At 41.7% G+C, this 23,740-nt stretch overlaps 1 protein-coding gene across 4 annotated transcripts in view; it reads left to right on the plus strand.

Moving 5' to 3' along the window:
- npnta (nephronectin a) overlaps positions 1–23,740 on the plus strand; it is a 74,094-nt gene that overhangs the window by 6,943 nt on the left and 43,411 nt on the right. For 2 of the 4 annotated variants that reach the window (XM_033624885.2, XM_033624888.2), the window contains exons 2-4: positions 3,775–3,875; positions 14,047–14,097; positions 23,069–23,161. In XM_033624885.2, the coding sequence (XP_033480776.1) occupies positions 3,775–3,875; positions 14,047–14,097; positions 23,069–23,161 (245 nt within the window). The remainder of the gene's footprint in view (positions 1–3,774; positions 3,876–14,046; positions 14,098–23,068; positions 23,162–23,740) is intronic. The other 2 variants (XM_033624886.2, XM_033624889.2) reach the window with 1 other exon arrangement.

The raw sequence follows: 23,740 nt of genomic DNA on the forward strand, positions 1-23,740 counted from the left end.
TTGGGGATGCATTTTACCTTTTGCAGGTAATCTGAGAATTGCACGGTTTCTCTTTGTCTTATTTGTGCAGGTTTACGGCCCTCTAGTGTGTACAAAAAACAAAACAAAACATGGACTTATGACTTTTTTTTTTCTTTTTTTTTTGACATTTCAATGGAGCTCTGGAATTCAAAATGTCTTTTTAACCCACACACTCCTCTGTAAACTGTTAAATGTAATGATGTACCTGGCAAAAGCAGGTTTCCACCGGGAGTCATCAGGTGCAATGATGACTTTGTAATGTCATATAACTGCAGTGGGATATGAGATCACTGGGTTATGCAGGAGCAGGTGCACCCATAGCAGCATAAACTCTTCCCACATCATGCCCCCATATTCTAAGATGATAATTACCATATGCACACTGATGAATAAATTCAAGAAGAAGAACGTGTACAAGAACATCGGGGTGGAATCACCACTTTTAAATATCACTGAAATGTCAAGGGAAGTTGTCGGGTGGTTTTTAAAAGTGTCACCATCCTGCAAATTCAGAGGGGAATTTTTGCCACAGGCGGCAATCGCCTTGTTTTATTAACAAGTTTACAGTACGGAGGGACAGCAGGTGCCATATTTGTGTGTGTGGGGGTGTGTGGGTGGGTGCATGTCATTTGCAGAGATAGTGGCATATAAACCTGGCTGCTGTCCAGACCTGTCCCTTTCTTTCGCTTCTCTTTTGTTTCCTTTTCTTTTTCCTTCCCTCTCTTTTCTGCTCCTTCCTTTTCCTTGTCTTTAATTTCCTTTTTTTGTTTTCTTTTATTCGCTTCCTTTCATTGTCTTTCATTTCCTTTTTCATTTCCCCTGCTCTCCTCTTCTTTTGTTTTATTTCAGTCTCTTTTATTTGCTTACATTTCCTTTTGTTTCTTTTCCTTTTTCTTTCCTTTGTTTCCTCTCCTCTCCTCTCTTCCCTTCTCTTACTGTGTGCTTGGAGCTTTTCCCTGCCTGACTGCTTCCCTGCTTTCCAGGCAGCAGACAAACATTTTCCCTGGATCTGCCACTCTCACTTAGCATCCATTGGGTTTTTTTCCAGCGAGGTGATTGGCAGCGGGGGCAAGCATTAGCATTTCCTCATCTTGGCATAGAGACACTAACAGGCAGGGATAGTGGCAAAGGATGTGCCTTGAATACCGAGCAACAACCTCACTCTCTCACCGAGGCACGGAAGAAAGCGTCTTTTGTTAGAAGGCAGTACATCAAATAAAATTCCTCCTTTGTTTTGCAGCCAGATTACAGTGTTTCCTTTGTACAACTACTTACCTGCATAGTCAGCTCAGATCATCGTAATGTTGATAATGACAGAGCAGTCTTGATTTTTTTCAGGAGATATATAGTTTTCTTATTGTAGAGTATAAAAACTCACCCAGCTTGTTATATCCTTGCTTCTTATTTATTTATTATTCACTAGATTTTAACATCTAAGAGCCAGCCTCTCAAAGTATGCAGCTTGGATTTTCATCAGTATCCTTAAATGGACTCACTCCTTCACCCTATTCTCTCCATAAATATGTGGTGAGCCTTGGTACAGATAAAAAGGTAATCCACATGCACTGTCTGCCAAGAAGCTATTTCTCGCTCTGAGCAGAATAGAACATGGTGTAACAAAAACATCCGGCTGTAATTTCTCTTAGAGGAATTGCAGTGCTTTGGAAATAACCTATATCTCTATAAACACTAATACCTGCATGTTCTCGCTGTAGCAGGGATGATCTTATCTTCCACTGTCATGAAAATTGTCTTGTGGAGTCTCTCAGCACACGGCACAGTGACACATACTGTCGACATGTGTTCATGTAATAGATGGCGATAGGAAACAAACAGTATATTCAAGGGCACCAGGCAGCGCACGTAGCTTCTAATCTGTTTCCTTTATAATCAGTACAACAGTAATGTCGTCTTCTCGGATGTTAATGGTGAGAGCATTGATGCACACTGAAGGCAAAATTTAAATCAGGTCTGGCAGGCTTTCAACACGGGTCTCCAGCTTGACATCGTGCAAACCAACACGATCTGATGTGCAATCAGTTTTATTTCCGTGACGCAAAGATAATCTGCTATAGGGAGGCGGTGAAAACTCAGCCTTTGAGAAAATGTAGTAATATTTGATTCGATTTTCAAGGAAAAATGTCAAATGTTTCTTGGCTCCAGCTTCTGAAATGTGACTTTTTACTGCTGTTCTTTCTCTTATATAACAGGAAACAGAATATCTTTGCGTTTTGGACTGATTGTCAGATAAAAAAAAAAATGGAGGGCCGAAAGACGTCATCCTGGAACACAATTTTAAGTTTATTTTAAGTTTTAGGTTGTAGAATTTAGGGAGATATACAGTATATAGGCAGAAATTAAATTTAATGTAAGAAGTATGTTTTCTTAAGTGTATAATCACCTGATGAGAAGAATGGTTGTGTTTTCCTAGAATGAGACATTTAAATCTACATATCGGGAGTGGGTCCTCATCCATGGAGTTCCCCACATTGCACTGCCATGTTTCTAAAGCAGCCCAGAACAGACAAACCAAACTCTGGTTCTAGGTTCGCCTTTGCCATCAGCCATCGTAGTTTTCAGCCCCTCCATGGCAAGACTATTGGAAAAGTGCTGTTTTTTTTCTCAATGTGAAACTGCTTTATTCAGTGTTTTTACCCATTAAAATTACTGGGTCTGAGGAGGAGGAGACCTCTGTGGCTAAGCTGCCTCCTGGTGAAAACCTCATGAACCTTCTGGATCTTAAGTTATCAGAGAAGAAGACGGGCATACATTAAGTTATCAGAGGAAAAAGGTATGCATACATTAGGAGGTATAGAGAAAGCAGTGTTGGAGAAACACTGATTTGTAATGTGAAACTGCTTTGTTCAATTTTTTTAACCTGTATCTATCACCTGGGGTCACAGTTATAAACATTGCGTACGTACAAAATGAGGCCTAAAAGAGGCGTACGCCACTTCCCATGCAAAAGTTGAGATCTATAAAAGCAGACTTGATGGCCCATGATTACGAAATCGAAATTGGCGACGCAGATGGTGAGGTGGAAGCCTAATTGTAGAAATTGTTAAAAAAAAATGTTGGCACATGCAATTTTTGGCTTTTGTCTGTACGTGCAGTTTTAGTATGGTTCCTGCGCACTATTTTACAAATGAGAGCCCTGGTCCATGTGTTTTGGAGAGGAAGAGACCTCTGCAGATAATTTGGCTCCAAGTAAAAACCTCCTGAACATTGAACACTAAAGAAATCCCAACTAGGAGTTCAACTTTGTTTCACGCTTGCAATTTGCAATCCTCACCGCTGGATGCCACTAAATCCTACACACGGTTCCTTTAAGCAAAGCACATGTGACAGTTTGGGCCCTTCAGTGCTAATGCAGAACTTTTATATACTTAAAAACATCGACCCAAATTGGTCGGTTCAAGTCCGTTCATTTAAGTTTATTTATATTTAACCCAAAATTACAAATTTGCCTCAAAGGGCTTTGTAATCTGTACAACATGACACCTTCTATCCTTAGACTCTCATTTCAGACAATGAAAACTCCCCAGAGAAATCCTTAAACAGGTCAAAAGAATGGAAGTGTCTTTTATTCATACAAAAGAAAAACTTGACACCAGCCTTTTCTCTCTGCAGCAGGAAAATGAAATGAATCATGTGAACGCTTTGAAGCTTCCCTCCAAACAACATTGAAAAGACCCCTGCTTTTCATTCAGACATTTTAATTGGCTGTGAACTAATTATGTCATCCCCTCACAGGTGGCCGCGGCAGATGGCCTCATCCAACGGCCTGTGTCGATACGGGGCCAGAGTGGACTGCTGCTGGGGATGGACACGCCGTTCCTGGGGTCACTGCCAGCGTGAGTGCCACCGTGCCTGCTGCTGCTGCTGGGGGCAAACAGGGCTAACAAGGTTGCAAGGTTTCAAGCTGGGGTCAAAGATGCTATTAGACATAGGAGATGGTGCAGCACTACCACAGTCACCACAGGCTCGGGAAACACACACACACACATGCACATTGTCACAACAGAAACACAAACAGCTAATGGAGCATCACACCTGGGACAATCTTTGAGTAAAGATTGGTGGTAATGGCTGGTTGGACCGGAGGAAGGGCTGGCATTTGTATTCACACTGTGGGTGGCCATAATGAGGGAGAGACTCTAGCTGCAGGTGGACACATTCAAGGGTAGATGGGAGATTGATTATAGATTACTACTGTGCAAAAACAAGCAGGCTAACGCTGCCAGAACGAGCCGTGTGAACACAACCCATGGTGTTGTCAGGTGCACAGACCTCAACTCATCTTTATACTCAGCAACGCCGCTTGGAGGATTCAGAGGATGTGTGCTGTCATGACCACATGCCTGTATCACATGAGCTCTATGAAATATTAACACGTCACATTTCCTACATATTTACATTGTGCAAAGACCCTCTGCTCTCCGGTAATGCTACCCAGGGAGGTGTGACTATACTAACATAGGTTTCAGATCTGGCCAGTTGCCTTACAAATGTCAAATCCTCTGCATGGCTTGGTGCCTGTGCTGGTGTAGCTGCTGCCTTGGAGGTTTAATCAAGAAGGGGTTAACACATAAATAGTCCTTTTTCACAGCAGGAACATCACGCAACTTGAAGGAATTGTGAAACATTTTCAGAAGTATATTTATTGGTTACCTTCCCATCTGGCTGTTGAATATGAAGCAACAGCTAGCAGTTGATTAGCTTAGCATAAAGACTGGAAACGAGGAGACAGAGGTGTTGGTAGGTGTTTGTTTTTGTTTTTTTTACCTTGGCACTGAGTCAGCCTTTCCTAGTCTTTATTGCTAGGCTAAGCTAATTGGCTGCTAGTGGTAGGTTCATATTTACACATTGAGTGGTATCAATCTTCTCACCTACTGTAATTCTTGGCAAAAAAGTGCTAAAAGTTATAGTTAGTAATAGGGAGGCACCGATTTTGAAATTCTGGGCTGATGCCGATGTTTTTACATTGTTGTTTACTTTGTTTTTGTTGTCATTTATTCCCCGTTTTGTGCTAGGGAAACAAAGAAATCTATACTATTAAAATTAAAAATATTTCAAAGTAATTAAGTCTTTCATTATCCTACCCATATATGAGCAAACATTTAATCATTCAGATTTAGGAAACGACTTTTAATATAACCTTTCACATGAAAAAAGTAACTGCTTCAATAGCTTTTACTCTTTATATTATGTATTGTAATTCCTCTCTAACAGTCTCTTATGTGCGGTAAGGTTTGTGGACTGTTACCTGCCGCAAAGAGAGAAATGTGAACGGCTCGTTTCTCCTCTGACACGTCACATACCTGTATGCCGCCACGGCTCGGCTGTTCAGGTACTTATGGGCAGCCATGACACCAACGAAAGAGGAAATTATTGGACCTGGAGCCGGGCTTCTCCGTCACTGGTAAACCGTTATCTCGCGTGGCCATAGTGCTCCGCCGTATTCCTGTCTGTGACCCCCGTTCAACCCACAACCGGCAGGATTCGCCTTTCGTTTCTGCTGCTGGTTGAAATCTGTACTTGCACAGCGTGCTCCTGAATGATTTCTTTTGCTCGCACAAAAATGTTTTTAGATTAAATGCGAGTAAAATGCTCGCACCGTAGAGCTCTGTGGAAAAGAAATCACTGTAGCATATATAAACAAATCTAACCTACAAGTAAAAAGAAATGAATAGTAACTTCCACTGCTTAAAGATACTCAGTAGCTCAGCTAATACCTGAAATGTCACTGGAAAACAAACCACGCAGCAGCATATTGAGTGCCAGGTGGCCAGCGCGCGCCATTAATGGACGGCGCATGGACACTCATCCTCTTGCGATTGGACTTTGAACTTATCCCACAGTAGTGGTACCGTGAGGTACTGTGGTGCTACAGTACTCCAACATTATGGTATCATATGTACCGTGCTGTTTTAGTACCACGGTCTACCATTGGTACCAGTACACTGTGCAACACTAGTACATTATACTTTACCATTGCCCAATACTTATTTTTACTGAATAGATCTTAAACGCATCATAATGTACCTCAGTGCAATCTCTGTGAGCTGTTAGTCCCAGCCGGCTGCTACTCACTGTCTCCTCACACAGCATTGAGATCACAGAACCTATTTGCCAAACAGTCATTGCACTCCTCTTGTACCTGCTCATTAATTAAAGTTTTTGGCTGTTTCAATCCCTGCTTTTTAGCCTGATGTGGCACAACAGAAAAACATCAGCCACTGGCAGTGGTGAATGTTATCTTATTTGCCAGCTGATGGCAGTCAACAAGGAGAATATTGGCCGATACTGATGTTCAGCTGATAAATAGGCGCATCTCTGGTGGGTAAATTTATTTAGCAAATGTGACATAAAAGTTATCTTTTAATTACTGTCATTATATCCTGACAGAAGTACATGAGGCAGATAATCTGTGAAAAAATCAGCCCCCTCTGCCTCCTCATAGTGCTCCTAATGGCATTTACATAATCACAAAAACAACTAATCAGAGCGAAAGAGCCTCTAACGCAGCTGTCAGTCATGTCAGTCAGTGGTCATGAAGCGCTGTCAAACTGCTAAACTAGGCAATGCTAACCAGATCTAATTCAACATTCTGCTAATTCATTGCTGAATGCTCATATCTGAGTGTACTGTTTAGCTATGAAATGAGAAAGTTTGCTCTGGCAGGTGGGCGGTCCTATGTTTCGGCTTGACTGTATTCAACATGGTGGCCAGGTCACAAACTCTCATTTTACAGCTAAACAGTACACTAAAACACATTTCTGAGAACACTTAGGCAAGACAAAGGTAATGCAGTAACAAACTCTTGACTGATATTTGATCAGCGCTGCCTAGTTTAACAGTTTGACCGCAGTTTACCAGCAGTGACTGACATGATTGACAGCTGCTCTCTCTGAAAATGACATGTGATTTGCTAAAAGCTCCGGTCATGGGCTAGATTTTCTAAAGCCTGAAAACAGAGCCAAGCAGAGTTACAGAAGAAGAAATGTTCTCCCAGACCTCTGAATCAAAGTTTATTTTGGGATTTTTGCCCAAGGATGCCAAAAATAAAACCGCCTACCCCAGCTTTAAGTATATTTCATGTAAAAGTACTGCTTTAACCCACTGTCACAGGTTCTGGTTTCATTTACACAGCTCTCTGCATTCCCAGAACAAAAATTTAGCTGTACTCAGGGGGAGATACTAAATCCAAGTTCCAGATACTGTCAGGGGGTGCAAGTTAGTTATAATTAGTCAAGCCAATTCGTCAACAAACAATAACAACAGTGAGTCAACAACAAACTCAGCAGCGTTTCACTCCTACAACCACTTGTCGGAGTAACCTGGCAATGTTTGCATTGTGATTGACACATTTTGTCGTTGGCACTGGAGATGCCCATTTTTTCCCCCACAGACCTGTAGCGCTCACAAGTAGATCCTTTAATTTACTCAAAATCAGCTTCTGATGTTTTCCATCCTCTTTTGAAAGTCTTTGTCTTTGTTAACTTAAAATTTCTCATCTAAAATTTACATAAAAGTGAAAGAAAATCAGTGTCAGCATTTCTCTATCGCTGTCTGTCCAACAAATGCACGTCTCTTCCCTTTTTCATCAGTATATCCAATGTTGCCTTTTTCAGCGAAGCATATCTAATATGTCGAGATTTAATAGACACGGTGAAACACAAAGCAGAGCCAAGGCTTTACAAATTCTTAAAACTTGAGGTTATTGAAAGTGTCATGCTATAGGTTGTTGAGTTCCTGCTGTGAAGAAGGCCAAAGGAGGTTCATGACTCTGCATGATGGTTTTGGCAGCACATTTAAAGCTTGTTTACATAATGTTTTTTAATCCACTCATTTTGTGTTTTTCATTGCTGAAATGACCATATTTTAAGTATGTTCTTATGCAGTGAAGCTCATCATGCTAGAGCTGACCTTTTGTTTATTTATTGTGTTGTGTATGTGTTTTTTGTGGGAAACATGTCACACACTGCTTGTTGGGGCCCAAGGTCTGTGCTGGTGCAGCGAAATGATTTCTTTATACGCTGCTATTTTTTACTCCGATTTCATGTAAAAGTGGCAGAGTGCCATCTTTTCACTTGATGTTGAAGTGCGCTGCAAGATTTCTTATTTTGTTCTAGAGAACACAAACAGTATTACTTGAGTTCACGGCCTTAGTGTTTTGTATTCCTTTTAGCTCAGCCAGATTAACCTTAGGTCTTTGCAAGACAAATCTGCTTTTTATCCACCTCTCGCTTCATCTCTATTAGAAACAAAATATGATAATTTTATTCTTACATAAACGCTTGGAGTCAGAAAAACAAGTTATGCTAATGATTTATGGGACAGACCTAGACTTGTAGCTGGAGGGGGCTTGATTTCATGGTTGGAAATTAACGGGGTTTCTTATTTATTTTTTTTATTTTCTTTACAATAGTTTGTTCAAAAACCTCCTACCTTTTCCCAAGGCGCTGACACTTGAACTACACAATCTGTGCTGGAACGATTTAGGCAAAAGCAGCACTGTTTTACTCAAACAGCTCAATTGTATCATTTGATAGTGTTTATCTGAACACGGGGCCAGACTCAGCAGTAATTCTGGCAGGAGTCAGCAGTCTCAATGCCCAGTACCTCCCAGTGCATCTGTACTGGGCTCTCTGCCTTTACAGCTCCCCATGCTTAAAAAAATCCAGGTGGAATAGATGTGGGTTTTGGATGAAGACGAGAAAAAAGAAGATGACTTTATTATGACAGAAGCTTAGATCAGGGGGAGAGACATGATTCACGTGCTCACATTGTGCTCGCTTAAAACCCAAACAATAACGAAAATTGCCACAGCACATGCTGCAGCGTAGTTACCGTTCCACGAGACAAAACATTCATGTGTTTGCCTCTAGAAATGATGGGCGACGATACATCATAGGTAACATTTATTTTGGTGATAAATCAAGCACAGTCACATTAAAAAAAAGTCATGTTGCGTCAATTGCTCGAGCAGCCAAACAGCAGTGTGTGAACATGTTTCCTTTGTTGCTCTGGGGTCCCACCTGTTCCATGTTGAGCCTAGAAATATGAGCTAATTTTGAGCCTAACCACCACATCAAGCTATTAAAGTACTTTCACTTCATCACTTTTTTTTTTTTTTAAACCAAATCTGTTCGGTGAGTTCAATCACTTGGTGAGTGCTTGCCTTAATGCTTCCAAATGCTCCTGCCTGGGTGCACAACTCAAATCCATTTACTTTAGTCCACAATCAGTATTCCATCAAGTCAGTAAGGTGCTGATTTAGAGGAGCGAGGTTGAAGGTTTGGGAAAGAAAGGAAGTGTAATCATGGGTGTGTGCACCTTTGTCTGCATGTGTGTGAGAGGATGCAGTCAGTATAGATTTCAGGTCTTGGTAAGTTTTTTCGTGACGATGGAAGAGATTAGATTGGAGCTGTTGGATTGTGGCTTTTTCAGCCACCTAGCTCAGCAATTGGTTTGTGAGACTTCTCTCAAAGAATGAGAAACTTAATGGATCAACCTTGATTCCCTTTTTTTTTAAAGCTCCCAGAACAGAGAGAGTGTGAGAGAGGAGAGAGAGGACTTAAAGTTGGAGAAAGTAAAAAAAAATCCTGAGGTGTAAGGGAAACGGTTTAGCGGTAAGGAGTTAGAGATGATTGCTGCTGGAGTAGGGGGAGAGATGTCAGGAGAGGGAGACAAGTGAGAAAACCAGGCAGATGGAGAAAGAGAGAGAGGAGCTTTAGATTTATAGTAGACTGAAGCTCCACTTATAATGTTCTGACAGGCCATCCGGCAGGCAGAGCCACACTTGAAGCTACTTATTCCATCCAGCTGCCATCATGAACATTTTACTGCCACTGGGAGCATTTGAACATTTGCATTTCCAGTGTAATACAGTTAACAGTAATCACACTAAAAAAATACCCTTCATCTCTTCCGCTCTTGATGAAGATGGAAAACTGCCTAATCAAGTTGATCCCGCTAGTGTTTGCATCCAAGTGGTCCACTCAGGCAGTCGTGACAGGAGCGTCGATCATTTACTACATTTGATATCAGGTGATACAAGACCTGAGAGGCTGTAAAAGAGACTGACTTTGATTTGGAGCTAATTTCATCCATATTAGATGTTCTGAAAAGCAAAATTGTCTGGGCTTTTACTGTGGAAATCAGGAGGGAACTGACTAAAGAAACAACGATTATACAGCCCAGTATTCAAATGAATTAAGGAATACTTTCTCCAGGCAGTAATGCTGATGTTAGACCATTTCAATCAGGAGAGACTTGTTCTGAGAGAAAAGAATATTAATTAACATGAGCACGTGAAATGAGCAAGTCTTTGGCAACCATTTTCAGGAGGGTGGTAAAGACATAGTCGATTAGGGATCCCCCCCCCCCTGTGGAGTCTAGACGCTGGTGGTGGTGATGAGATGAGATGAAGAGGGAGATGAGGATCTGGATGTGAAGAGGAATGGGTTTTTAATGAGCTTGTCCTGGGCTCTGGATAAGGTGACTAAAGGTGAATGGGTCAGATTATGGCGTGACGATTCCACCTAAAATGACAGTTGACAGGAGCAGAGAGGAGAACAGATGTAAAGTTTGGCAGCAGCAACACGAATGGCTGAAGTGGATCGAAGTTTTAGGGTGATTTGCTACACCCATAGTCAGCTGATTGGTGGAAGTGGGATAGAGGGTGAATTGTGAATGGATATAGCACTAAGAAAGTCTTCCTGATTGAACTTATGCTTAGCTTTATTCTGCAAAACCCAAGACTGCATTTGACTGCATATTTTAAAGGAATACTTCAGCCACAAAGTCATTTTTGTGTCAGTTATTCACCCCATGTTACATTGAATTCGTTAAAGCATTTTCTTCCATGCCTCCGTGCTGAGTGAAGAATCCAAAAACAGCAACCATTCTTGATTAATTAACAACAGCAAAACTACATCTAAACATCCATTTACACTCACTCAACTCATGCAATATAATCCAAGTCTTGTTTAACCAGCTGTATGGGCAGTGTTTCCTCAACACATGCACACACATTTAAAACTTCTGCATACAAGTAGCGCGCCTGGGCAAGAATGTGCGTTTGTTACCTGCTTGTGCATTCCATTAAGCTTAGTTAAAATGCAAGCGCTTGCCCAGGCCCGCTACTTGTCCATGTGAGAGACTGTGTTTTAAATGGTTTTAGCTATAATGTATGTGTTTGGGAAGTACTGAGCATATGACTGGATAACTGAGACCTGGGTTATACAAAACAAGCTGTGTAAAAGTCTGTAAACTGATGTTTTGATTAGGGCAGGGCGATATGGCCTAAAAAAAAAATCTCAGATTTTTTCACAACAAATCCGATTCCCGATTTAAATAAATTTTTCCCCCCTACTTAAAATGGATTTGCAGATGACAAGTTTTAACAGGTAGCACGTACCTGGGGTCCAAAACTTTCAGCATGTGAATAAACCCCGGATTTTCTGCGTTATATATGGCACCATATCTCTTGCAATATACATCGCGATTGCATCCGTGATTGCTTTCTTATTATACGGAATACAGTTTGTAAATGTTTTCAAGACAGTAGTTGTTTTTTGGCGGCAGTGCTGGGGCTGCTGCGGTCTTGTTCATTTCGTAGGGAACAACACCTCTCCCACTCAGCAGCATGCCTCTGTTTGAGGTGCTGCAGTAAATCAGTAGTACTGCCTTCAAACACACTTTGCAGCGGATGCTGTTTGTTCTGTGTCTGACGCCACAAATCTGAACCAATTCCAAAAACTGAAGACGCATTCCCTTTCTTGGGAATGAGTTCTTCCCCGCTCGCTGCCATGTTGTAGGTGTATCAAGCCAGCCGGGGGGGGAGGGGTAAGCCCACTCTGAACTACGGGAGCCCAGCGGGGAGCGTCGGCGGCGGATGTTAAAGAGAAACTCGATTTTCATTAAAACAAATCGACCTAAACTACAAATTTGAATTAAAGGGATAGTGCACCCAAAAATGAAAATTCACCCATTATCTACTCACCCATATGCCGAGGGAGGCTCAGGTGAAGTTTTAGAGTCCTCACAATACTTCCAAGATCCAAGGGGAGAGGAGGTAGCAACACAACTCCACCTAATGGAGGCTTAGGGCGCCCCAGATTCAAACGTCCAAAAACACATAGTAGGCATAGGCATAGGCAGTTAGAGCTACAGGCTACAATGAGGCTAAAAACAGTTCAAATGACGTTTTTCCAAACAACTTTTTATGTCGGGGCTTCAGGACACTTGGATCACTACGGGCTAGCAGTATGGAGATATTTTGTGGTTTCAGTTATGTGTTTTTGGACGTTTGAATCTGGGGTGCCATAAGCCTGCATTAGGTGGAGTTGTGTTGCTACCTCCTCTCCCCTTGGATCTCCGCAAGGGATGTGAGGACTCTAAAACTTCACCTGAGTCTCCCTCGGCATATTGGTGAGTATAATGGCTGAATTTTCATTTTTGGGTGCACTATCCCTTTAATCGATAGAATCGATTTATCACCCAGCCCTAGTTTTTATATTGTTTTGCTGTTGTTTTACGCAGCCTCCTTTTACTCCGATTCATGAAGAATTTTCTCAATTTTTGTATTCTTCGTTCACTGCGAAGGCATGCGAGAAAAGCAATGTTTTCTCCACAAATTTAAGGTAACACATAGTCAGTAATTGATATACAAATGATCATTTTTATGTCATTGAATGTAATCTTGGGTTTTGCAGAATCGTCTAATATGAACACTTTAGTCTGGAGGTAGGCTTAGATCATGTTCAGACTGATACTGTGCTCACAGAGATGAGGATTCAAAACTTGACTGTTGCGAGACTTGACTTACATTCAAATCAGGTTTTGAACAAGTGAAGTGCTGGAACAGTTAAACATCAATAAGACTGTAACTAGCAGACCTTGTATGGCTGCACAGCTTTGATGTCTCAAAGGGCTTGACTTGTTTTCAATTAATTTGAGTCTTCCAAAAGACTTGAAAACAGCTCTGGCAGAAAGATTTATTTTCTCTGCACTGTAACAGAACTGGGTTGAATATCACCTCCATATTAAGTAGATCACACATTATAATTTCCTCAGCGATCCTGGTGGATTTTACAGATCCACTGAGACTGGGATTTAGTTTGATTGAGTGCGGTCTTTGTTTCGACAAATGGTGTGGACAGGATTAAGGCAGGACTTTTGAATTGGTAATTCGAGCTAACAAGTGAGCGATGGAAGCGGAAAAGTGATATCTCAGTTTAAGTTATTCACTTTATCATGATTGTCTGTGCGGTTTCCTTGTCTGCACCGCTTTCTTTCATGATCAGTGGGCTGTAAAGGCTCGTCTAAAAGCGTGCCTTTTCATCTGCCTGAGGTAATAAGGTGAAAACAAAATGGAAGGGTTTGCTCGTAAAAATTAGAGGGAATATATGCGGAAATAAAAGGCACATGTTTCGAATTACTTGACACAATTCCAGCTTTAAAGGCACTTTGAAACGGAGCTGATTTAAAAATATAATGTCTGTTCACAGCCAGGTAGCTGCGGCATTTATTTTCATAATATTGAAGAAACCAGGACTGTGATCTCATTGAATGATACCGGCGGCGTTTTCATCTCTCAGCGCTGTGGCATAATTTTAAGAGAGAATTATAATCTCACTGTTTCACAGAGTAAACCGGTTCACTCACTTCAATTTAGATGAGAGTGATAAAGAATATGTAGTTCACATTTTCAGAAATAAGAGAACATCCCCGGAGACGGTGGTTTTATTCGGACATCATTTTAATTTTGAAAACTCAAATGTAAATGCATTCAAAATGTGGTGATGACCCAGAGGCAACTGGGAATATGTGTGACTCCAGAACTCCAGACTGTGTGTGAGTGTGTTTGTGTGTGTTTCTTATTTTTTTTCCAGGACCGTTTGCTTGTCAAAATGACCAGACTCTGCCCTCTAACATCATGTTTATTTTTTATTTTCTTTGCTCTCATACACTAAACAATGCCCGCAACCTTTGTTTGTTTGGCTATTTGTTTTGCAGCTCTCTTCGCCTTAACTCACAGAGTAGCCGGGATAAGATGCCAGCCCCAAGGTTAGCTCCACATGTTTCTCCAAATAATCTTGCTAGACATGTATTGCTGGGGGCACATCCTCTGAATCCTGGGCTCACTCACTTATTTATAGAGCCAGACCCACCCCCACCCAACACCACTAAAACCTCACACCCGTTGGCAGCGGCCATCTTCTCCCCTCCAGCCTCAGATGTGTGCAAACAGCTTACACTCTGCAGACCTGATTTCACCTGGAGCCGTGTCTTAACATGAATTATGCTGAGGTTCTTTAGTGTTTCATTAAGATTCAACCACCCCTCTGGTCGACCTCTTAGAATACTAACGAAGCCCTTAAAGCTGAAATCTATAATGTTTTTTTTAATTAATATATCAGTAATATATCCATGCGTATGGCGCAGAGTAAAAACCGAGGCTTTTACTGTGGTTGGAGACGCTCTGCATACATAACTACACAGAAATCAGTCAGGTGGAGAATGCCAATGCTATCATACTTCATCACTTAGGTAAATGAAATATTCACCATGACATTACCCAGTCGATCAATGACATTTCCACTGCATACAAACGAGCTGGAGCAAATTCAGACCCTACATGATCTGTCCTCTATACAGTACGCATCTGGACACTAGTACTGAAATGATGAACTGATTAATTGATTAGGCAATCAGCAGTTCTGATAGGATTATTTGTGTATTTGATATTTTCTTCTGGTTGCATCATCTTTAAAGAAGACTGCAGATTACAACCAGGTGACACTTCTCCGGGTTAGAATTCCTTCAGTGTTTATTATTCAGGAATCTTTTTACCAGGAGCCAAATTATCCACAGAGGTCTCCTCCTCTCCAAAACAAACAAACTGTACTACGAAGCCAGGTCAACTTACCCAGGGTATCTTTTTGTTATCTGGCTTGACTAACCCTAACACTGCCCATCTGGATAACGGATACCACAAAGCTGGTCATCACCAGGTCATGTGAAAGAGGCTGGGGTGTTAACTGCGAGCGACATCATGAGAACCATGAATGAAATAGGCTGTTTAATAACATATGAGACAAAATAGTACTGAAAGCAGCTGCGACAACGAGACAGTAAAATGTCAGTGGCGTGAGATGTAAACGATACTCTGTAATCTTTCAACGGAAATGTAGAAAAATTTAAAGTACTGTTGTAAAAGTCACTGTCGGCTGTGTCTTAAATTGCATGTAGACTATAAGTGGCATTAATATAGAGTATTTTTTGCTATTTAGTTGGATGATGAACACTTTAAAGTAACAGCAGACTGTTTCTGCTACTATACTAACAGGTGGAAAAGTAGCCTAGTTAACTGATGAGGTCTATCTGGCCGGAATGTGACATTTATAATAACAGGAGCCAATTAACAATGTGTGAGTATTCCCAGCTCTTACTACACAGGTGTCTCATGTTATTTTGAGCTGCAGTGACGGAATCAGACTGTAACATAGCAACACTATCACTGCCGACTAAAATAAACTTTACATAAAGTAAAATCCTATTAAAATCATGTGTTCTACTCTTTTTTTTAAATGAGACTCCAGCCTTTTGTCCATGGATACTTTTTTCTTCAGTGATTGGATTGGCTAGAGGTCGGGTTGTGATCTGATACTCTGAAGTTAACCTGCTCTGGACCAGGTTAGCTGTATAGCATGATTTATTCTAGTAAAAAGAGAACCAGCTCTGTCATACTGAAAACCCAGAGTTAACCCTTCACTAACTCCAAATCCTGCTTCCAGTAAAAATAATGAATAAAGCAGTTTCATGTTCCAAATCAGTGTTTCTCCGACGCTGTTCGGTTTGCTCGAGACAGACCGCTAGCCCAGCACCTGCTATTGTGCGCTCGCCCTTTTTCTCTAATAACTTAAGATCCAGATGTTCAGAAAGTTTTCAACCGAAGCTGGATTATCCACAGAAGTCTCTTCATCTCCAAAACAAATGAATCAGGTGATTTAAACTGGTTCAAACCAGGTTAAAGCAGTTTCATGTTAAAACGTTTTCTCCAACACTGAGTGCGTTTACATGGACAGTTTAATTCCCTTTTCATTTGGAATTAAAGTTCATTCCTATTAAAAGTGATCTTCTAAACACGTCATTCGGAATGAAAACGGCCAATGCGATTAAAAATTCATTCCGATGTAAGGGGCTGGAATATTACGTTTCTAATTCCGAATGAAAGAATTTCTCGCACTTGTATACACTCATTCCTCTTTAAGTTCATTCCAGTCTTTCTGCGCATGCTCGTTTCCTTGCCCATCTGGCACGATGACGTACAGTACAGGCCAAAAGTTTGGACACACCTTCTCATTCAATGCGTTTTCTTTATTTTCATGACTATTTACATTGTAGATTCTCACTGAAGGCATCAAAACTATGAATGAACACATGTGGAGTTATGTACTTAACAAAAAAAGGTGAAATAACTGAAAACATGTTTTATATTCTAGTTTCTTCAAAATAGCCACCCTTTGCTCTGATTACTGCTTTGCACACTCTTGGCATTCTCTCCATGAGCTTCAAGAGGTAGTCACCTGAAATGGTTTTCCAACAGTCTTGAAGGAGTTCCCAGAGGTGTTTAGCACTTGTTGGCCCCTTTGCCTTCACTCTGCGGTCCAGCTCACCCCAAACCATCTCGATTGGGTTCAGGTCCGGTGACTGTGGAGGCCAGGTCATCTGCCGCAGCACTCCATCGCTCTCCTTCTTGGTCAAATAGCCCTTACACAGCCTGGAGGTGTGTTTGGGGTCATTGTCCTGTTGAAAAATAAATGATCGTCCAACTAAACGCAAACCGGATGGGATGGCATGTCGCTGCAGGATGCTGTGGTAGCCATGCTGGTTCAGTGTGCCTTCAATTTTGAATAAATCCCCAACAGTGTCACCAGCAAAACACCCCCACACCATCACACCTCCTCCTCCATGCTTCACAGTGGGAACCAGGTATGTGGAATCCATCCATTCACCTTTTCTGCGTCTCACAAAGACACAGCGGTTGGAACCAAAGATCTCAAATTTGGACTCATCAGACCAAAGCACAGATTTCCACTGGTCTAATGTCCATTCCTTGTGTTTCTTGGCCCAAACAAATCTCTTCTGCTTGTTGCCTCTCCTTAGCAGTGGTTTCCTAGCAGCTATTTGACCATGAAGGCCTGATTGGCGCAGTCTCCTCTTAACAGTTGTTCTAGAGATGGGTCTGCTGCTAGAACTCTGTGTGGCATTCATCTGGTCTCTGATCTGAGCTGCTGTTAACTTGCGATTTCTGAGGCTGGTGACTCGGATGAACTTATCCTCAGAAGCAGAGGTGACTCTTGGTCTTCCTTTCCTGGGTCGGTCCTCATGTGTGCCAGTTTCGTTGTAGCGCCTGATGGTTTTTGCCACTCCACTTGGGGACACATTTAAAGTTTTTGCAATTTTCCGGACTGACTGACCTTCATTTCTTAAAGTAATGATGGCCACTCGTTTTTCTTTAGTTAGCTGATTGGTTCTTGCCATAATATGAATTTTAACAGTTGTCCAATAGGGCTGTCGGCTGTGTATTAACCTGACTTCTGCACAACACAACTGATGGTCCCAACCCCATTGATAAAGCAAGAAATTCCACTAATTAACCCTGATAAGGCACACCTGTGAAGTGGAAACCATTTCAGGTAACTACCTCTTGAAGCTCATGGAGAGAATGCCAAGAGTGTGCAAAGCAGTAATCAGAGCAAAGGGTGGCTATTTTGAAGAAACTAGAATATAAAACATGTTTTCAGTTATTTCACCTTTTTTTGTTAAGTACATAACTCCACATGTGTTCATTCATAGTTTTGATGCCTTCAGTGAGAATCTACAATGTAAATAGTCATGAAAATAAAGAAAATGCATTGAATGAGAAGGTGTGTCCAAACTTTTGGCCTGTACTGTATATAGCGCGCATAGCAAAGGGCTGAGATAGAGCAGTCGGACTCATTGCACTCACTTGTTTCCATTTGCCAAAGCACGGTCTTCTATCTCCCTTCTCCTCCACAACAGATGAAGCATTAGCAGAACAAGGTTGTTGTCGTACTGCTGCTTCAAGAATATAAGCAAAACAAGTCCGAAAAAGGCACTAAGAACAGCGTCGTCAAGCGTCTTGTTATCCGGAGCGAGGACTACAGTGTTTTCTTCCAGTAAACATGTAACATCTGTCCCTCCCCCTATACAGTCAGAAACCTTCCCTGCCCCAAACCTTGTGCGGACCCGAATAAAGGCAATTAAAATGATCTCCCGTGTAAACCCTCATTGGGAATGAATATTTAATTCAACTTTAATTCCGAATGATCAAATTTATTTAATTCTGACAAAGAAGCCATCATGTAACCGCACCCACTGCTAGTCTCAGAGAGGCTGCTAACTATGGTGGCCAAACGTGAAAATGTGAGTGGCCCCATCTAGGCCTAGTGTTTGGTTTGTCCATTCTGGGCTACTGTAAGAAGATGTTGAACTCTGTGGATGAGGACCTGCTCCCTATGTAAATATAAACAGTTCATTCTACGATAATAAAAACACGATTCTTATTTTCAAGTGATTATACACTAAAGAAAACATATTTATTATATTACATTTCTATCAGTATATCCCCCTAAAGCCTACACACTGGAACTTCTGCTTATCTGTATTTTACATCATTGTTAACGGAATACATAATATAATCTTGGTAATATATAATCTTGGTCTGTGAGAACTCTTACTGATTGATAACAAAACAAAACAATCAGCAAATCAACCCTATAATGAAATAACCATTACAAGCAGCCGTAGGTAATTACTTGGTTGATTGCAAGATGATGCAACTTGTAATTGATTTAGTAATGATTTTCCCATCTTGCTTTGATGAAGCAATGCATCAAGCTGGTATAAATATTCATACGCAATATCAGTGTCAATTAAAAAAATAATACCTCCATATGTGTTTACCATCAGGCATCCATCAGCAGCCAATAAATCAAAAGAATCTGCATCAGTGGCAGCAGCGTGCTGTTCTGAGGAATGGCTGATGTAAACCAGAGTGAAAGTGTGTCATCACTCGGCATGTTTTGATGGTGTTCATGGAACGAGGGTCATACATGCTATGTTTGGCCTTCCAGCTGGTACGACCATTTTTAGCCCTCCACGTCCTCTGCTGTGGTTAATGAACACTGGCCATTTCGTGATCTCTCTGCCAGGCCAGAGGCTTAAAAATACCCTCAGAGGCAAAGCCTGTTGATGGCCGCCTCTGATCCTGCTAATCAAATCCTCCCCCATGCAGGCGAATAACAAAAAGCCCTCCACTTGGCTTCTCTCTAACTAACAACATCACAAGCTTCTTTCATTGCATCCGCTGACCAGACCAAGGTCTAAGGAAGTCCAAAAAAGTACAACTCTTTTCCTTTTTCCTCCAACAAATTGGGCCATTTTTAATTTGTAATTGTGAACTTTGACTGCTTGGTGTGTTAACACACGGCTCATATCGCAGGCCTCCCCAAGTGGGCTGACAATAGCTTCTTTCTATTTGATTACATAGCCAAATAAAGTGGAATGAGTCTGGAGATGTTATCGACTCCAGTTAAAGGATTCATCACATTCCTCCGTGTCTTTTGAATTCAGTTTGAACAATGTTACAGACTGAAACCTGAGGAGTTTAAGATGTCCTTCCTGCCTTGCAAGCTGAACGTGCATGAATGGAAATTTCTCAGATTGTAACTTAACTCTGAAAGTGCACATTTCATATACAGTATATTATTCAACCCCCGTTTCTTCAGTAGGTTGTTCACCTTATTTCTACCATTTATAGAAATTCATTAAAGGAAGGAAATACTTTTAGAGTGAATATCTCCACAAGGCTGCACAGCTCAATGCAAACATACTCAATGCCATTAGTTATGCAGGATTTCTTTGATTTGATACTTGCATACTGTATATAATATAAATGTAGTTGCAAGTGCACATTGTGGTCAAGAGTTCATGGCAGTTTGTGCAAAATAGACCATGCAGCATATTGAAATGTAGGAATGATTCCAAGTGTTCTGCAAAAAAATAAAAACGCAGGAAAAATCTCTTTCGACCCAAATAAATGTTCCTTCTACTAAAAGATGAAACGAGAAACAGAAAATCTGGTTCCGCCTCACAATTTAGATGCACAAGCAGAATGATAATGCTTTGTGGTTATGCTACACACACACACACACCACAAGCTAAGGTCCTGTTCAAACTGACATTGACCCCCTTTTTATTTCAATGAGAAGACTGCATTGGCAGAGTGGGTGTCCTGATGCTGGAGGCTCTGGCAAATAAACGAAGGGTCATATAGCAACAAAGGTTAACCTAAGTTAAAGACAAAAGATTGATTTCCAGCAATTGTCTCATGGCATTATAACAACTGTGCAGTTTTTTTTTAGCCTCTGATAGACCTCAAGAAGCACATATTTATTGGCCAAAATGGACTTTCTGGAAATCTGTGAAGTAGTTGGTTGGCCATTGGTCAGTGATAGGCCATCGGTGAGCATCTGTCACTCTAGAAAGGGTAGAAGTCCCGCACTGTTAGCTCTTACTGGCCCTCTTTTTCGGCCAATTCAGCATATTGAGTCCATGTCAGAGACAGTGGAGCCTATCCGTGTGTGAAGTGACTCTGATTGGCAGTTGAGCTCAGCTCACGAGAAGAGAAACAGAAGTGAGGAAAGCATTATGACAGAATTATTTTTTCTACCCAGTTGTGCTCTTTAGCAGACACAGTTTGTAGTTGTAAATATCTTTTGTTCTCTCAAAACCTGCTGGTGTTGTTAGGCCCCAATCACACAGAAATTTTTCAGACATTTTGCAGGTTGCAAAATGTGAAGTGCACGGCACTGCCTTTTTAAAAAAAATTGAAAGCCGCCACTGAAAAAACAAACAAACACCGTGAGGTAGGCACAGGGAAATGGAGATCCGTGTGGGTATATGAGACTCCAAAAAAGAGGATGGATCAAGGGGTTTACCACCAGTTGGTCCAGGAGCTTCCCCTCGATAATGGCCGTTCCTCCTCCATTTTTAACCAACTGTGAACTTGTTGTGGTGACATCACAGAAGGCCTGCCTCTCAAATCTTCCGATTGGACAATGGGAAAAGATGATGAAAAAAGAGATGACGTTGGGTGCTTTTCCGCTCTGAGTTGAACTTATTTTTTAAACTCAAGAAGTTCAGAGCTGGCAGCAAAAAGGGTCCATGTCATTGGTTCGACAGCCCATTGGTTCAACATCCCATTAGTTCGACTGTCCGCGGTGCTGAACGGCTCGCGGCGCACCATACGCCCGCCACGACCGGCTTGAGGCGGAGCAGGCTCACGGCTTATGTGTTTGTCACTTTCTTTTTCATTTTAACCCACACCATGATCTTTTCCTGACCCTAACCAAGTGGTTTTTGTGCCTAAACCTAACCAGACCTTAACCACAGGGCGTCATGATGATTTCGGAAGGGACTTCGGAACAATGAGTTTAATATGGTCGGAACAATGGGATGTCGAACCAATGGGTTGTCGAACCAATGGGCAGTTCCCCAGCAAAAACACCAGGCGCCTAGATTGCAGAAAACTTCAATCTCATTAAAAACAGTTTCAAAATGGCGCCTCCAGCTGCTAAAACACTGTGGTAACTAATTAGTGACTCAAATCCATCCTGTCCGACTTCCGGTTTCCCTCTCTGAATGACAAACACTATCACCGCCTGCTGGTATGGAGAGCTATTTCTTCTCACACAGATGCAGAATGTACGTGCTAGTCGACGATTGGTTGTAGTCTTTACGTTGTGTTCATGAGCAACTTTCTGGCTGGGACACAGGCAACATGAGACGACGCAACAGTCAGCCTTCTTCGCCACTAGTTCTTTGATGTCAGTTTGGTGCGTCTGGGCCTTAATAGTTATAAGACAAACATGAAAAAACAAATAGCTCAGAAACCAAAAGCTACATCTCTTTGGTGGATGTTATGTACCAAGAAGGATGTTTGGGTGTAATATGTGTGGCGACGCTGACACAACTATATAATAAATCTTTAAGCTGTATTGTCACAAATAAAACTACACATTACACCTTTCCAGATCCACAACAAACTGGCTGGTGTGATAAGCACTCCACTCCAGAGGTTTTACACACACAAACACACACACTTAGACACACACACACACACACACACACACACGTATGTACTGCCTCTTCCACCACAGTGATAATTAAGTCCTCTGATTGCACCGTATTATGACAGAATTAATGAAGCTTTTAATGAAAATTAGTAACACTTGGCTGAGGCCCCGTGTATCAGACATGCTTAGCAGCAAGCTGCAGTAAGCACAGTCAGATAAGCAGGGTAAACCTACAGCTCACTGAGACAGAACACAGAGTCAGTGGAGCTGTGCAGCTCCCGCAACTACCACGTCTCTGTGCACGCTCAAAATATCACCATCCACGCTCTGTGTACGATCTGCAGGGCAGCTCTTTACTGAGGCACTAATTATAATCTACTATTTTGGTGCTCTAATTGTTTCAGCTTCAGTCTAAGGGGGAAATATTATTCGCCTAGGTAATCCTCGTTGGCTGTTTGCCAGCGTAAATAACTGCTCTGTATTTTATAAGCAGGGGAAAATCAAAACTTTGCGCGGTGTTAAAAGGTCAAACTTCTCATTTATCTCTCACAGTGTGAAAAGATTTAGTATCTGTGAGGACAATAAAACTTTTCCAGCTCCAAAATGATGTGGTTAGCTGGAAATGGCTGCACTATTACCATTCGTCAATGATAATAACACTGTCACACGTGGAGAAAGAAACAAACACATTTCACACACACATAAATGAGGCTTCATGCTGTCTTATTGCTGTAAATGTGGAGTAAACAGATAATTTAGAGCCAAGTCAAGGAGCAGTAGGATTAAGTGCTTTGTCATCCTGATCTGGAACAAGTAGTCTGCCAGGGCGCTGCACTGATCTGTCTCTTCCTCTTTGAATCCCCCCTGAACAGCTGTGTGCCAGCCTGGCTGTAAGCACGGAGACTGCGTGGGACCCAATAAATGCAAGTGCCACCCTGGTTTCACCGGCAAGACCTGCAATCAAGGTAAGCTCTCGCCTGGAACTTGTAGACACAACACAACACAGGAGTAACTTTGCAGCTGTGTGTAACTTTTTTTTAATTTGTTGTTGGGGCACAGAAGTTGAAGAGCGAGAGTCAAATATATGATCCCTCCCCTCCAGCGACACACAGGCCTGCTGACGTGCACATTTTCCACATGAATCCGAAGTGAAGGAGAACCCCTGCCCTGAGCAACGGCAGAATAATCATTGTTTATTGTGGCCAGATCTTCAGCACACAACTCCAGCATATTAGAGTTGCCACTTTTTCACGGGGTGGAAGCTGGTTTGCCACCAGCCGACAGCAGAGATGCTTTAATCACAAGGGAGGAGGTGCAGAGAGAGAGAGCTGATTCAGCTCAAATGGAAATGAGTGGTGAGGCCATGTTGAATGATCCGGGGAGGGGTGCATCCTCCCCTGTGAAGATAACATCTCAATTACTGACCTGAGATAACTTTGGCTCGGCTGAGTGGAACCAATGCTATTGAAAGTGTGTGTATGTGTGCGTGTGTGTGGAGTTTTTGTGCATTTTCATCACTGACAGATTGGACATGTTGAAAAGCG

Source organism: Epinephelus lanceolatus, chromosome 3 (assembly GCF_041903045.1).
Source record: "Epinephelus lanceolatus isolate andai-2023 chromosome 3, ASM4190304v1, whole genome shotgun sequence".
Classification (NCBI taxonomy): domain Eukaryota; kingdom Metazoa; phylum Chordata; class Actinopteri; order Perciformes; family Serranidae; genus Epinephelus; species Epinephelus lanceolatus.